The sequence below is a fragment of the Stylophora pistillata genome, chromosome 3 (assembly GCF_964205215.1).
Source record: "Stylophora pistillata chromosome 3, jaStyPist1.2, whole genome shotgun sequence".
NCBI classification, from domain to species: Eukaryota; Metazoa; Cnidaria; class Anthozoa; order Scleractinia; family Pocilloporidae; genus Stylophora; species Stylophora pistillata.
Genome location: NC_142521.1, coordinates 43,871,232 through 43,885,869, shown reverse-complemented (window position 1 = coordinate 43,885,869; position 14,638 = coordinate 43,871,232). Strand labels below are relative to the sequence as shown.

The 14,638-nt window shown below is 39.5% G+C and overlaps 2 protein-coding genes, 1 long non-coding RNA gene and 1 pseudogene across 3 annotated transcripts in view; 3 read left to right on the top strand and 1 right to left on the bottom strand.

The window, feature by feature from the left end:
- Window positions 1-14,638, bottom strand: part of LOC148736269 (farnesyl pyrophosphate synthase-like) — a 35,925-nt gene that overhangs the window by 3,028 nt on the left and 18,259 nt on the right. The window lies entirely within an intron of this gene.
- LOC148736273 (uncharacterized) lies at window positions 378-1,892 on the top strand. Its single transcript, XR_015998226.1, has 2 exons — window positions 378-715; window positions 1,700-1,892. It is a non-coding gene; the product is annotated as an uncharacterized LOC148736273 (long non-coding RNA).
- Window positions 2,596-5,692, top strand: LOC148736272 (solute carrier family 22 member 15-like). The gene is made up of 6 exons (XM_088751476.1): window positions 2,596-2,808; window positions 3,196-3,330; window positions 3,550-3,647; window positions 4,092-4,203; window positions 4,855-4,927; window positions 5,376-5,692. Exons 1-6 carry the CDS (start codon window positions 2,633-2,635, stop codon window positions 5,598-5,600), a joined length of 819 nt encoding a protein of 272 aa, XP_088607602.1. The 5' UTR covers window positions 2,596-2,632; the 3' UTR covers window positions 5,601-5,692.
- On the top strand, window positions 8,540-13,611 carry LOC148736271 (C-reactive protein-like; annotated as a pseudogene).

The window sequence follows — 14,638 nt, the reverse complement described above, 5'->3', positions numbered from 1 at the left end:
CTCAAGATTGCCTGCTTTGGCCCAGGCAAGAAAATGTAATTTGTTGAGCACAATTTTAAAGTTAGTACCTTATAAAGTTGGCAGTAGAAGACAGTCGAAACAAAGAAAACACAAATGATTCTCTTGGAATTAATGTGCTACAAACGCAGTTGGCTTTCTTTCCTGGCTCTCAAAAAAATGTAGCAATAGGGTAAAGGCTGCAGCTTATATCAGTTATTGTACCCTTTGGCACTTCTGGGCAGAGAGAAGCTATGGTATGTGACAGTCAAAATTCTTGCTCAAGAACACACACACAAAAAAATATGCCATCCTGGCTCTGTAACCCGGGTCTTTTGATCTTTTCACTCCCATCATCATCTCTTGACCGATCATAGTTAGAGTTGTGGCTGAATCAAGCGATCTATATAAGGTTATCAACGTTTTAAAAATGGCAATGACAGCAGACGAAGTCTTGGAGAAAATTGGCAGCTTTGGACAATTTCAGCTATTTAGTCTGGTCTTATCCAGTGTCAACCAGTGTTTCTGGTATGCATGGCCTGTGCTTCTAATGACTTTTATTACCGCTGAACCAGCTTGGCGGTGCGTTTCTAGTAACAGCACCGAATGCCCTTTCGGTGGGACCATGAAACCTGGCGACATGAATTACAATTTCCGGTGTAACGTATCAAGAACCTCCTGGGAATTCGTGGAGGACTTCACTTCTATTGTAACGCAGGTAAGCTTAGAAAATCAGTGGTCTAAAACCTTTTTTCGTCTAATTTCCTCAGACTTATAAGCTCGTGCACTACAACTGTGGGTGCATATGCGCAATACCTTCATGTTTGGTTTGTCAGTTTCTTGGATCCCTGAAGAGGAAGTTGGATTTCCATTGAGCCTGGATCATGGTCTGTTCTTCAGTCGAAATATCAAAACGCCAATTTTTCGACGATTATTGCTGGACGAATATTTTGATTAGATGGTTATCAATAGAGCAATTCTCAAGATGTCAAAGGAAGCCGGAATTGCTTTGATTTTGTTTCATTTCGCTCTGTGATTTGTGCAGGAAATTCGCGCCGCTTTCTTAACCATTCAAAAGAAAAACTAAAACTAGTCGCGACTAACAAATAACTATGATTTTTTGCAATTTGACCTGGTTTGTAACAACGCTATTTACGGAACTATTTCTTCTTCTCTGATTTTTGCTGGATGGTCTTTGGGCGCTATAATGATAGGACCACTGGGGGATAAATTCGGTGGAAAGAAAGCTGTCTATATTTCAGGATTCTTTATAACCCTCTTCGATATTTTGTCTGCCATTTCAAATTATTACTGGCTGTTTGCATTCTTCAAATTTGCCATGCGGTTCTTCATCGGTACGTTTCTAAGTACTTAGCCTTTAACGATGAAAACAAATAAATGTTTCGTTTATGACCGTAATAAAAAATAAACAACAACAACAACTGATAAGTGCTTGTCATATCTCGTACGCAGCCGTCTACTGCGTCTTATCCAGCGGTATAAATTGTTTAAGGTCGTTTTGTTTTAGGTCGTCTTAGTGTCCGTTTTTACGTTGACGTTATGGATATTTCAGTTTTAGCACTCTTACCTAGTGACTTCATTGTCCTATAAAACCATGATTGTAAGTTAAATCATAACACTGAGATCTTGAGTAACTGTGCGAAAATGTTCTTCTCTTATTCTGCTTATTTTCTCATTTTAGGCGGAATGAGTGGTTCCAATTATGTACTAGTGAACGAACTTGTAGGTGTCAAAGATCGCAGTATCATGGGAGCATGTTATCATATCTATTGCGGACTGAGTCTCACTACCTTGGCGGGGCTTGCATATCTTGTCAGAGACTGGAGAAAGTTATGTGCCTTGACTGGGGCGCCTGCAATTATGTCTCTTTTTGGCTTCTTGTAAGTAAGGGAAAATGAATTCGAACTCCTGTTTAAAAATGCTGTCAATTCGTTGCTTATGAACATATATTCTTTCTTTTTGTAAGTAAGAAAAATGAATTCAAATTCCTGTTAAAAAATATTGTTAGGTCGTTGCTTTTGAACATATTTGCTTATGGACATATTTTCAGTAAGGAGGCACTTTGTTAGTCTACATTGTGGTTGAAAAGCTCCTAAGGGGGAGCTTCAATTAAAGTTTTTTTACCCTCAACTGAAGAGAGGCTCTTTTTCGAGGCAGCGATTAATTGAGTGCTCAGGGATAACAATTATGTAAGGGAGACATTCAGTAGCACCAAAACAAAAACAAGATCGAGATATCATTAATTACATGCACTGTCCTATTTTGTCGGTAAGAATGGCCTCCAAGCGTTTTGCTTTCGACTGCATGCTCTAGGCTTCCAAAAAAAATTGGATTTCACTACCCTCTCAAAATCTGATTCCACGAAAGGACTTATGACCATTTCGGACTGATCAGCAGTGGTTTGTTGGAAAATAAGGATCCAAGTTGTATCAGAGAAGGCTAAACTACACTTGTTGACATTTCTTCACTTCAGTTTTATCGTTACTTTACCGCCTACATAGGAACATTGTACGGACTGTTTCATATTTGAATGGACCAAATTCTCATTCATGCCTCCGGTTGCCTTCTTAGCCTTTACCCTGAGTCCGTCCGCTGGTTGTTGGTAAAAGGGAAAATGGAAGAGGCTGAAAAACTCTACAGGAAAATCGCTCGAGTCAATGGCAAAGAGCTTCCAGAAGAACGATTGGAAATTGAAACAAAAACTGGCAGCGAAACAAGACTCGGTGATATTCGGGATTTATTCAGGACGAGATATCTTAGGGCGACGACCGTAGTAACGTGCTTCAGCTGGTGAGTTAAATGGTCAACTTTACAGTTATGTACTTAGTTTGCTAAGCCTTTGTAAAAAGAGTGAGTTCCAAGTTGACTTTGTTTTGACGGAGATGGTAAAGCATGTCATTATATTTGTCGCCATCTTCGAAGAAAACAAAACTAAAAAGAGACGCTAATAAAATAACCTAAAACGTAAGCGAAAACACCTATGAAACGCTAAGAAACTGACCTGAGACGTTGGCGAAACGACCTAAGACGTTAGTGAACTAGTCATTAGCAAAACGACTCGTGGGCGAAACAACCGCGAATCGTGTTATCCTACCCGCCTACTAAAAACGCCAAGAATACTCGGAGGACTGCTTTTTTTTTCTTATTCTTATATCAGTCCGTTCATTTGCACTCTAGGATTGCAGTCAATATGATGTTCTATGGATTATCTCTGAGCGCGTCAAACATCGGTGGAAACATGTACTTCAACTTCTTTATTGAAAGTCTTGTTCAACTCCCAGCTATCCCAGCAGGCACCTGGATCTACAACAGGTTAAGCTAATCAGTAAAAACGGAAGCGACCCAAATAAGATTTCACTGCAACTACAGTTTAAATTCGTAAATTAATAGAAGACTAACGTGAGTTGTTCGTGTAATTCTGTTGCAGATTCGGTCGTAATAGAGGAGTCGTTGTTCCCTTGACATTACCTGCCACAGGCATTGCAGGTGCAGCGCTTTTGAACACATATGATGGTTGTCATTGTATTGCAGATTCGGCCGTAAGAGAGGAGTCGTTGTTCCCTTGGCATTATCTGCCACAGGCATTGCAGGCGCAGCGCTTTTGAACACATATGATGGTTCAAACGAAGGTAGCAAATGGAGTAAAAATTGTTTGACATTGCCTTTGTGGGGCGCTCGCCATCATTTTTACTTTGAGGAGGGGAGGTAGATTGCATGTGTTTAGTAGTTCCATGGATTCGTTAAAAAACCAAAAGCTAAAAAGGGGGAGTAAAACAGGATTCCTAAGAGCCAGACAATAGCCGGGAGATTGTGCAATTGCTCTGTGCGACCGTCAAAACACATCACAATCAATGCATTTTAATTATAGTTTTTTAACTCTTATACTTAGTTTACGCCCCCGGCCTGCTGAAAACCAGCTTTTTTATATATTGATGATACGGGCTAGTGTGTGGGAGTGGGCGAACTTTTGCTGGGGCAAAGCCTGGGCTCTAGTTATTGCAGCTAGATTACGCAGCTAAGTTATGTATCCGGCTAAAGCGAAGGCGGCAATTCGTTTTGTTTTGCTCTTGCAGTAATCTTTGCTGGTAAAATATTCTTGTTGATGATTTGGGCAAAGTTCTGGATCTCGATCTCTTTTAATGGAATCTACCTTTATTCGTCCGAGTTATTTCCCACTGTACTGAGGTAGGAAAGCTGAGAATTGAATTAAAGTTGTCTTGCGAAAATACTCGTATAGGTAGGATCGTCGAGACTAAAATTGACAAATAATTAAATCGACAAATAAATCCGTTTATTGAGGCTCCCCTATAGGGGCTTTTCAGCCACAATGTAGACTAACTAAGTGCTTGAAAATCCCCACCGGCTGGAGGCAGACCAGTGGGCTATTTACAGAGCAGAACTGAGAAGTTGAACTCGGGGCAACCGAGAGCAAATCCAGTGAGTGGCAGGGTGGAGGACTTGAACCCGGGACACTGGATTACAAGTCCAGCACCCTAACCAGTAGGTCACGCCGCCTCCTCTTTAAAGGAGTCAGCGGGGTGATGAACTGTGTTACCGAGGTTATCAGTGTCTTAACGCTGTTATACTGCCGTGGCAATTGAATGAAAGGCTAATTAAGCCTGATGCAAAATACTTGCATACTGATAAAAATATCGGGTCGAAAAATTCTAGCATCGAGATAACAGAACCTCATAGCAAACGTTGAAAGAACAACAAAATTGGGAGAAGGCACCGATTTATCCGGAAAAATGGAATGACGATTCTTAGTGTTTTTTTTTATTATTATTTTTGGCGCTCATTTCGCAAATTTAATGACTGATGGTCTTATCATTTTAGAAACACTGGTCTAAGTACATCCTCAGGCTGCGGCAGAATTGGCTCGATTCTTTGTACCTATATCCTCTTTCTTGTAAGTAACGTCTCGCTTCATCTGTCCACTGTTTCCAACTCATTGTTTTCCTGGATCGGTGTTAACAAACGAAAGATTATGACCTCGCATAAAAGAAGTCGTTTGATAAGTATTTGTCGCCTGGGTGGAGGAAGATGAGGGTTCTCTTTAGGGGGGATCACATGGTTTTTAGGGAGAACGGGGAGGGAACAGACATCCTCAACAGAGTTAATTAGTTGCCAATGAGGGGAGGGATCATACGGATGGGGGGGGGTGGGGTTCAGATAAAATTTATCGTGACATCATGACCGAGATCCTCAACAACCCTTCCCCCCCTTCCTTCGCTATAAATAATGACTGGTCCTCCTGGATCAGTGTCACCGACAGTGTCAGCAATCCAAAGATGAACTAAAAGTCATATGTTGAGTAAAAGTAGCAATGACTCATTCTCTCCTATTGACATTTCTAGGAACGCATAAACCCTTTACTCCCATATGGAATAATGGGTGTAGTAGCTCTTGCCTCTGCCTTGCTGTGCACGCTGTTGCCAGAAACTCGTTTTAAGCCCACACTGGAAAATACCGATCAGGCGATTGAACATGGCAGCTTTACGGACGAGATAAAAAACGATGACAGAAAGAGGATTTCAGCAGATGATGAAAAATCACCCTTGCTCTCTCGTATCCAGTGCTAACCAGTACAGAATGTTTTACAGAAACCTGTTTTAATATGATTATATTAAAATCATAAAATCTCAGAAGGATTATTTTACATGTAATAAATATTATTGCCTCAAGTAGTCTTGTGTCTCATTTACGACGCAAACAATCCTATTTTTTAATTCCTAAAAAAATTAAAGGAGATAATTCGGCAGCTAGAGCTATATAAAATATCGATCTTCAAGCAAATTAAAGTTTTTCGTTTGCGATGTTTCTGAAAGAGGATCTGGACTCCGGCGACTTGGTTTTTTTTTCCTCACCTAACCCATTCCCAGTAGTTGGCGCAAGGCTTGAGATACTTTTCACTGAGTCCAATAAGGATAGGAAATGTTATCAACAATCGCTTCACGGTTGTCACAATAATTATAAGAAATATGTAAAAAGGCTGATAGTCTCTAAAGAAACTGTTTGGGGCTGCGTCGTTGGGGGTAACGAAATAATTTGAATATATCAACAAAGTTGAAATGGTAAATTGACCACCGTTACGATTATAAAAGCTGACGTTTCGAGCGTTAGCCCTTCTTCGGAGCGAAAGAAATATGCACTGTTATCCTCTCAAACTGTAACCATAGCAGCATGTAAAATCTGCAATGATCTTCCTGGTTGTTTCTACTCTTTTTTGTTGTGAAAAATTGAACGGAAGAGCAGCGCTACCCATCTTGAACTTAGAAAAATTTCAGGTGTCAAAATCATGCGAAATTGCGTGGCCCCGATCATTCTCCAGTTCTCTCGCTTGAGTGAGTATGTAGATGTGACTCTTTCAACTATTTGCCAGAAACCCGGCCTATGCTTAAACCACCAGTCATTCGCTCCTTCACCGTTTCGAAAAGTCCGTGGGCGCGGGGAATCCACGCGGAAGTAATGTCAAGCAATAGCTTTTCTTTTCTCCCTCTCTTTTTTCTATGCGTATGTTCTTATCGCTGGCTGAGCCATTAACCAGAGCGGGGGCTCTTGTTAGTCAAATAAGTAAAATTCTTGTCAAAATAATGATAGTGTTAGATGAAAAATGTATAAACTTGGATCCATCAGTTCCTGTTCAAAGGGCGCCACTGGTCATTTCGATGAAAACTTTTGAGAACACGAACATAATCATACGTAGAGTCAAATGAAAATTTTGTCACGAAATAATGCGTGTGAGACTCTCATGCAAGAAACCACAACATTTCAAATCACAGCCGTGGGAGTTAAGCAGGTCTCTATTATCACAATTTTAATCGCTTCATATTGAGATAGAAAATTCACACGCCCTTTCAAAACTAATCTAAGTCCAAAATAGACAAAATAGACAAAATGACGGTCTCCGCTGGAGATGCAGGTGTTTTTGTTCCCTCCAAAAAAAAGGAAAAAACTTTGCCTGTTTGGAAAGTTTTACCAATCGTTTTTAAATTACGTAAAAAAATCAGATTTCGCAGAGTTAGAAAAATAATTTTTTTTTAAAGCGTTAACCGAGTGCATCAGAATATAAAATAAAAGAAACATAACGGTCATAGAAGCCTTGTAATAAATTAAGACCGAAACGACTGGGAGCTAAGAGGAATTATGAGAAAATTTTGCTCGACACTTTAAGGAGGTTTATAACAAACCTTAGCTCTGAAATTCACAGGCGGCCCAAGCGTACTGTGTGGGATTTTGGGGTCTAAAGTTCATTAACGGCAGTAACTAACATATTAAGATCGAAGTTTAAGCGTATGTGTGGGCCGTTAAAAAAAGGTAAAATTATAAAAAAGTCTCCTTACTTTTTTTCCGTAGCCGCTTTGTTGCCAACGGTCGTTTTAACGCTGTTTCGGCGACTTTCTTTGTGACGCGTGCGGTGTCACCAGCCAACTGTATAATAGGAAAAATTATAAAAAAAAATTAAGAAAAAATTGAAAAGGGAGGGATATACCGTAAGAAGTCTCCTTACCTTTTTTCCGTAGCTGCTTTCTCGTTTACGGTCGTTTTAACGCTGTTTTGGCGACTTTCTTTGTAACGCGTTTGATGCTACCGGTAAATTGTGTATTTTATACGCAGTTGACCGGTAGCACCACACTTAAACACATAAACTTTAGACCCCAAAATCACTCACAATACGCTTGGGCCGCCTGTGTGAATTTCTGCCGACTACAACAGGATTTTCTTATTTATTTTTATATTTTTTCAGAGAGGCATCCGGTGATATATCTTTAGCCCATAATTATGATGACGGAGCAGAATTTGGTTCAATTTTATTCTGGTCTTCAGACATAGAAGATAACCCTTTGAATTCGTTATTTTATAAAGAGTTGTTTTGCGCTTAAAACTGTGTGTATCTCAGTTGAGTTTTGGATACACACGGAAGTTTGAATAGCACTCAAGAGACAAGGGTTATTTTCGGCTGCGCCTCGATAGGCACTAATGACGTTTGAAAATTTGGTCAAAACACCTCCGATTTTGGTTGCTAACAAGTGGCGTGCCACCAGCTTACACTTCATGCCGCCTATTAAAAAGATGGTTTAATCTGCAGGACATTTCGTAAAGATATCGAAAAAATACCTTAACTTGTTTATCGTACTACGCAATTCAGTTAATCAAGGACAAAATTTGTATGTTGCTTCGGAGTCCTCGTGCACTCTTGTGTTCGAAAAGACCCATGATCTTTGAGCTAATTAAAACACAACTAGAGGGGAAAATACCTCATCAGCCTAGAAATAGGTAGACGTTACCACCACCCAGATATCCAACACCATGCTTTCAGAATATGGCAAATGCTAGAAAAACAGGAAGTTGAGCATTTGAAAATGATAAGCAAATCAAATGTAATTAATAATTGATTCGTGTCGCACTAGCGAAAGCGAATGTCATTGAGGCCCACCTAAGAGTTTAAAAGTAGCAGCCCTCTGCCATATCATTTACTGGCTAGCTGCCACTCTCCATGAAGAAACATTTCTCACTGAGCTACAGGAATAAGATGGCTTTTTTCTATTTTTCTGTCAGTTTTCTTGCTCTGGCTGTTTGCGTGAGCTGTTCGCTGACTTCAAAAGGTATCACCGTGAAACGCTCCTTACTTGATTTCTTCTTTATTTTCAATATCAATTTATTTATTTTTGATCTTTATCTATCAAAAAATGTATAGACCGCAAGGATAATTTTAATGGGTTAACTTCCACAGGACAAACACCAAACGATGGGTTTGTTTTCGCAAATTTTCTGGCTCGCGAAGGCTTCTATTTGAACATAGCAAATATTGGGACAGAATTAGTCCAACACTTCTCTGATTGCGCGTTCATGTGTCTCGAGAAGGATTCATGCTTTTCCTTCAACCTGGCAGATTTCCTTGATAAGAACAACAATCTTGTTTGTGAAATGCTTCCATCAGATCGTTACACTCATTCAGACAAGTTCATCACCAAGCATCTTTGGTATCAAGGGCGTAGCCAAGGGGGGTCCTGGGGTGCCCGTGACCCCCCCTTGGTAGGTCTTCTTTAGAGCAAACAACTTACAATATTCAGGTGGCGAAAACGTCATCACAATATCTTGGCCGTAAAAGCCATTGATATGGGCCTTCGTGCCGCGATAATGAGACTGAGCCCGCTGATACACGCGGGAGAGCAGCGGTGTAAATGGTGAGTAGCCTCTATGACCCCCCCCCCCCCCCCCACTTTGAAAAATCCTGGCTACGCCCTTGCGTATCCCTACAGTATTCCGGTAAAACTCTAATTTTCATTATTGCCTAATGATGACGCCCTAACGAGTGCCAGTTCGCTTGTATTGTGAGTGCGTCCGAGTTAAGTGGTATGTTTTTGGCTAATATTACTTACTCTTACAGTGCCTCTCTCTGGCTACCCAGAAAGCCAGATCATAAATGGGCACCAGAATTTCGAAAAAGTTCAGGGAAGTTGATTTGCAGGGGCTGTACCTGAAATGACCTCACGTCTTATCCAGGGAGATTTATAAGATTAAGTCACTTCTTGCCTTTGAGTGCGTCCTGCAGTAAAAGTCAGTTTTGAGTCGTTTCCCTATTTATGCGAATGAAAGCTTAATTTTCTCAATTATAGTCTCAGTGTTCAAGTGCACCATGTCAGAACAAAGGAACTTGTGTACCGCTCTACCAGACAGACAGCTACAAGTGTCGTTGCATGAAAGCATACGAAGGAAGCCACTGCGAAAATGGTGAGGACTTGGTTTGTGAGTAAGTACTCAAACAAAAGTTTCATTTTACCAAAAGGATAGAATTCAAGAATGAGAGAACTCGTTGTGATGCAAACTGGACGGCTAGAGGGATATTCATCGATTAAAGTGCACCTAAACCCAAAACTGTTTTTTCGCTTAACGAAATAAGCTTATTTTTTGGAGTATTTCTGTGCAAAATTTTTTTAATTTGCTTAAATCTTAAATTTTCTGTGCCTAGTCAAAATACGGAAAATCGGCCGCCATCTTGCCCCACGACCGAGTTTAAAGAGGAATGGCTCTAGCGGATAATGTGACGTCAAATCGAGAACACGAAAGTCTACTTTTCACACATTTTCACTTGTTTGGGAAGGTTGTGGTCGATATTGTCCGAAATATGCCGACCAGGTGTGTTGTATGAGGAATGTATGAAGCGTGATACCCTCTTGCAAATTTCGCACGTTGCTACATCCTCCTACAACACACTTAGTCGGCATATTTTCGGACAAAATCGACTACAACCTTCCCAAACAAGCGAAAATGTGTAAAATGCAGACTTTTGTGTTCTCGATTTGACGTCACATTACCTGCTAGAGCCATTCCTCTTTAAACTCGGCCGTGGAGCAAGATGGCGGTCGATTTTCCGTATTTTGACTGGGCACAGACAATTGAAGATTTGAGCAAATAAGAAAAATGTTTGCACAAAAGTACTCCAAAAAATACGCTTATTTCGTTAAGCGAAAAAAAATTTTGGGTCTAGGTGCACTTTAAAACTAACTTCCAAGGCCCTAATCCAACTCGCAGAAATTTTTTTCACCAAGGATACTGGTGTATGAAAAGATTATAATATCTTGGTTCTACAATGAACGCGTCATCACAGAACAGATATTAGTTCCCCAGAACGAAGACACTGCGAACGAGAGTGGAGCTTCAGAGATTTTGGTTTGATTTTATGAAAATGTAACCATGCACAGTCATAATTTTTTTCCCGACATTGTTGTCGTAAATATGAAAAAGGACGGAAAACTTTAATTTGAATTATTATGAGCGAAAAGATTATTCAGAGCAATTACTGGATATTCCATTAATCAAGATTATTTTAGAAGTCACTTAATTTCGTCATGATTATCTAATATCTTTACCCGTCCAATTTCAGTTAATGGCGACTGCAGTTGTGCATCAGGACCAGGAGGGAAAAAGCTGTGCAAAATAGGTATGTTGCAAGTAGTTCACTGCAAAACTAGGTTTTAGTATTTTGTGAAAATACGACTCTCAATAAGTGCGCGCACAATGACAAGTCAATTTTGTGGGGACACATTTCACGGTACGGCCCTTTACGTTCAAATTTGTTTGAAATAAACCTTCGCTCTCTCTTTGAACCTAAAACTTTGCCAAATAAGAAGTGACATTTTAGATGGCAAATTCATTGTCTCTGTTATAGATTACATCATGGTGTTTCCGGAGTCACGTTCTACTGAAAATTTCGCCACGAAGAATCCAGCCATAGCTTCAGATCTCAGCCAGTTGTCGCTGTGTTTTTTTTTTTTTTAACTTGTTCCAGACCAAGGAATGCAAGTAGTCCTCACCTATGCCACCGAACAAAACTTAAGTGGAATGAACGTGGAAGTTTTTACAACAAATATAGATATTTCTGTGAACAACAAATTGTTTCGGTAAGTGTAGGTAGATTTATGAAAACTTGGTTGTAGCTATTCGAGCTACGACAACTTATGTTACAGGATATGCGACGATTGGCCTCTTCCTTTTACTACACTAACGCTTAGAGGAAAGAAAGAAATGTAAAAGAAAAAACCAAACAATCAAAATAATTTTAGCTTCTTCCTCTTTTCTTGACATGCTTGAAATTTAAAATATGTCGATCTCTTGCTAACGAAAACCAATACATATGATGCGCGATCCTCGCAGCAGATAGCGCTATTTAAGCAATAGCAAAAATCAGACCTGAAAAAAATCAGGCCTGTACGGGATTCGAACCACTGACCTCTGCGATACTAGTGCAGCGCTCTACCAATTGAGCTAACAAGCCAACTGGGAGCAGGCCGTTGAGTTGATTCGTAATAAACCCGTGAAAGTGATAAATGAGATACAATGAAATATATGAAGTTCATATATTTTGTACTGCGGTATTAGATACATATGATGCACGATCCTCGCAGTAGATAGCGCTATTTAAGCAATAGCGAAAATCAGACCTGAAAAAAATCAGGCCTGTACGGCCTGCTCCCAGTTGGCTTGTTAGCTAAATAGAGTATTAATTTTTAATAGTTCGAAGATTTTAAACTAATTGGAAATATTACATTTGTTTAATCTTCTGCAATGGTTCCGGCTGGAAAAGCGTGTAGGCCTAATGGTTATGGCGCCCTGGCTAGACATCCTATAGGTGTGTAAATGGGTGGAGGTGAATTTAAAATGGGGAGTAAGCACGTGATGGACTAGCATCCCACCCAGGGGAAGGGAAAGTAGAAATATTTCGTCGCTTAGGCTATATGGGCTACTGGCCTGACACTGACTTTTTCTAATTCGTGTATCGCTATGAACAGTGCCGGTAAGTGTTTTTTTTCGGGACCCTCAGAGAAAATTTTGGTATTAAATTATTTAATTAAGTTGTGAATTTACCATTAATTTGTGATCATCAATGCTCTTATTTATTTACTTATTTTTTTAATTTGTTATTTTTCGGTCATTCCGGGAATTCCGGGTATTCCAAGTATTCCAAGTATTCCGCTTCCGGTTCCGAATTCCGGCATTCCATCTTTTCCAAACTACCGAAGTTTCACGTAGTTTTCGGCTCCAAGTGTGATTTGAATGATAAAGTACGTACTAACCATGGTGCTGAGGTATTTCAAGTGGCGACTGCTGTTTTTTACATGTTTTATTGTCGTGAAAGGATAAAGTTTCTTAACCAACTCAGATAAAACATCGATATGAAAGAGGTGAAATTAGCTCATTAAATCTTTCATTAAGAATAAGATAAGTGAGAAAATGGATAAAAGGAGCAATCATTGATTCAATCAATCAATCAATCAATCCATCAGTGAAAGATTGATTGTATGAACGACTGCTTGATTGATTAAATAATTAAACATTAATGAATGATTGATTGACTGATTGACAGTTTATTATCTGTCTTAGTGACTGAATGCTGACAGACTAACTAACTGACAGACCGATTACAGAGTGCTAAAAAATTGACTGACTGAATGCTGACCGACTGCTTAAGTGACTGACAGACAGACAGACTGACTGAATGACTCTTTGTGTACTGACTTAGTAACAACGAATGAAAAGAGAGGATCTTAAACAATCAAATATATTTCAAATTGTTTTGCTTGTCTGTTTGACTTTTTTTATATATATTTTTTTTTTCACGTTTAATGCGCAAGATCTTTACAATGATGCCTGGCAACACGTGTGTCTCACCTGGCAAACATTCAAGGAGTAACGAAACTCTATAAAGATGGCAAGTTTAAGAACAGAAAACGAATACTAACACAAAGATTATTACCATTAAATCTGGCGGCTCTCTGTTGCTTGGAAGAGCAGGAATCCCTTGGCGGACATTTTAATCTTCGTAAAACTCTCCACGACCGATTGGCAAGTGTCAACATCTGGGATAAATAGCGCTCTCTACTGCGAGGATCATGCATCACACGTATCTAATACCGCAGTTCAAAATATATGAACTTCATATATACATTGTATCTGGGATAAAGTTCTCTCCGAAAGTGACATTGCCATCCAGTACACAAGTTGTAGTATACCTAATGGTTCTGGTTCTTAACTCATTGGTCTGCATTCAAAAATCTTACTCGCGGCGATGTCACAGTTGAGGAGCCGTGAACTGTGTTGTTCAGTGATCAAACGCTCTAGATTCAAAACTCACACGATGTGAAATTCCTTAAATTAGAGTATTTACTATATGCATGGCTGGATCACGTGGCTCAGTACCAAATATAGACAACAAAATATTACTTGATATTGCGTTTAAACGTTGCTTACTTTGGCTGGGTCTTCGGAAAACACTTCGTTATATTTATTCACCTATCTACTCAGTTTTTTGATAAAAGATGTTAAAGTTACGGGTAAATTTTTAGGTGACAAGGTTTTGCCTTAAAGCTAAGACAGCTACCCGTTTTCACAGCAAGGAACCTTAACAAAACGAAAATTTTCTTCCCTGGTCTCCTTTATTCATGATTCTTGAGAATAAATCAGAGGGCATTTCAAGACTTTTCAAGATCCAAAAAGAAAATTTTGAACATTGAGAGGCTGACAGGACAAGTGTTCATGTTTTGAATGTGCACCTAGATAAACCGCTTTACTGAAGTTTGACGCCGGTCTTGCGTGGTAAGCCTTCGTCCCTACGAAGTGGCGTGTCTAAACGTTTACTTTCATGTTGTCCAATCAATTCTCAAATCGTTATACATATCGTTCTAACTTGTTAAGGAATTGAATAGCTGGTAACTGTTTGAGTGAAATAGTACCTAATGACGAATGTAAGTCTGAAACGTTAAAATACTTACAAAATGGCTTCAACGCAAGCTAACAATTACTTTTTGACCAGTAGTTTTATTTTAGGGTTTAAAAGGCAGGAAACATTTCGAGCTTATCTAAAAATTATATATAACTCCACTACACATTGAATAAAGGCTGATAGTTTCTAAAGAAACTGTTTGGCGCTGCGCCGGTGGGGGTTACGAAATAATTTGAATATATCAACTAAGTTGAAATGGTAAATTGGCCACCGTTACGGTTACAAAAGCTGACGTTTCGAGCGTTAGCCCTTCGTCGGAGCGAATAGAGCAATTATGGGTTGTGTGTGCTTTTAAAGGCAGAAAATGGAGCTACGTGATTGGTGGGAACATGGCAA

Bases quoted from the DNA above. Each gene is read 5' to 3' on its own strand.
- LOC148736272 (XM_088751476.1), top strand. From the start codon at position 2,633: ATGGAAGAGGCTGAAAAACTCTACAGGAAAATCGCTCGAGTCAATGGC. The intron at 3,648-4,091 runs GTAGCAAATGGA...TTGCTCTTGCAG, and splicing joins ATATGATGGTTCAAACGAAG to TAATCTTTGCTGGTAAAATA. The intron at 4,204-4,854 runs GTAGGAAAGCTG...TTATCATTTTAG, and splicing joins TTATTTCCCACTGTACTGAG to AAACACTGGTCTAAGTACAT.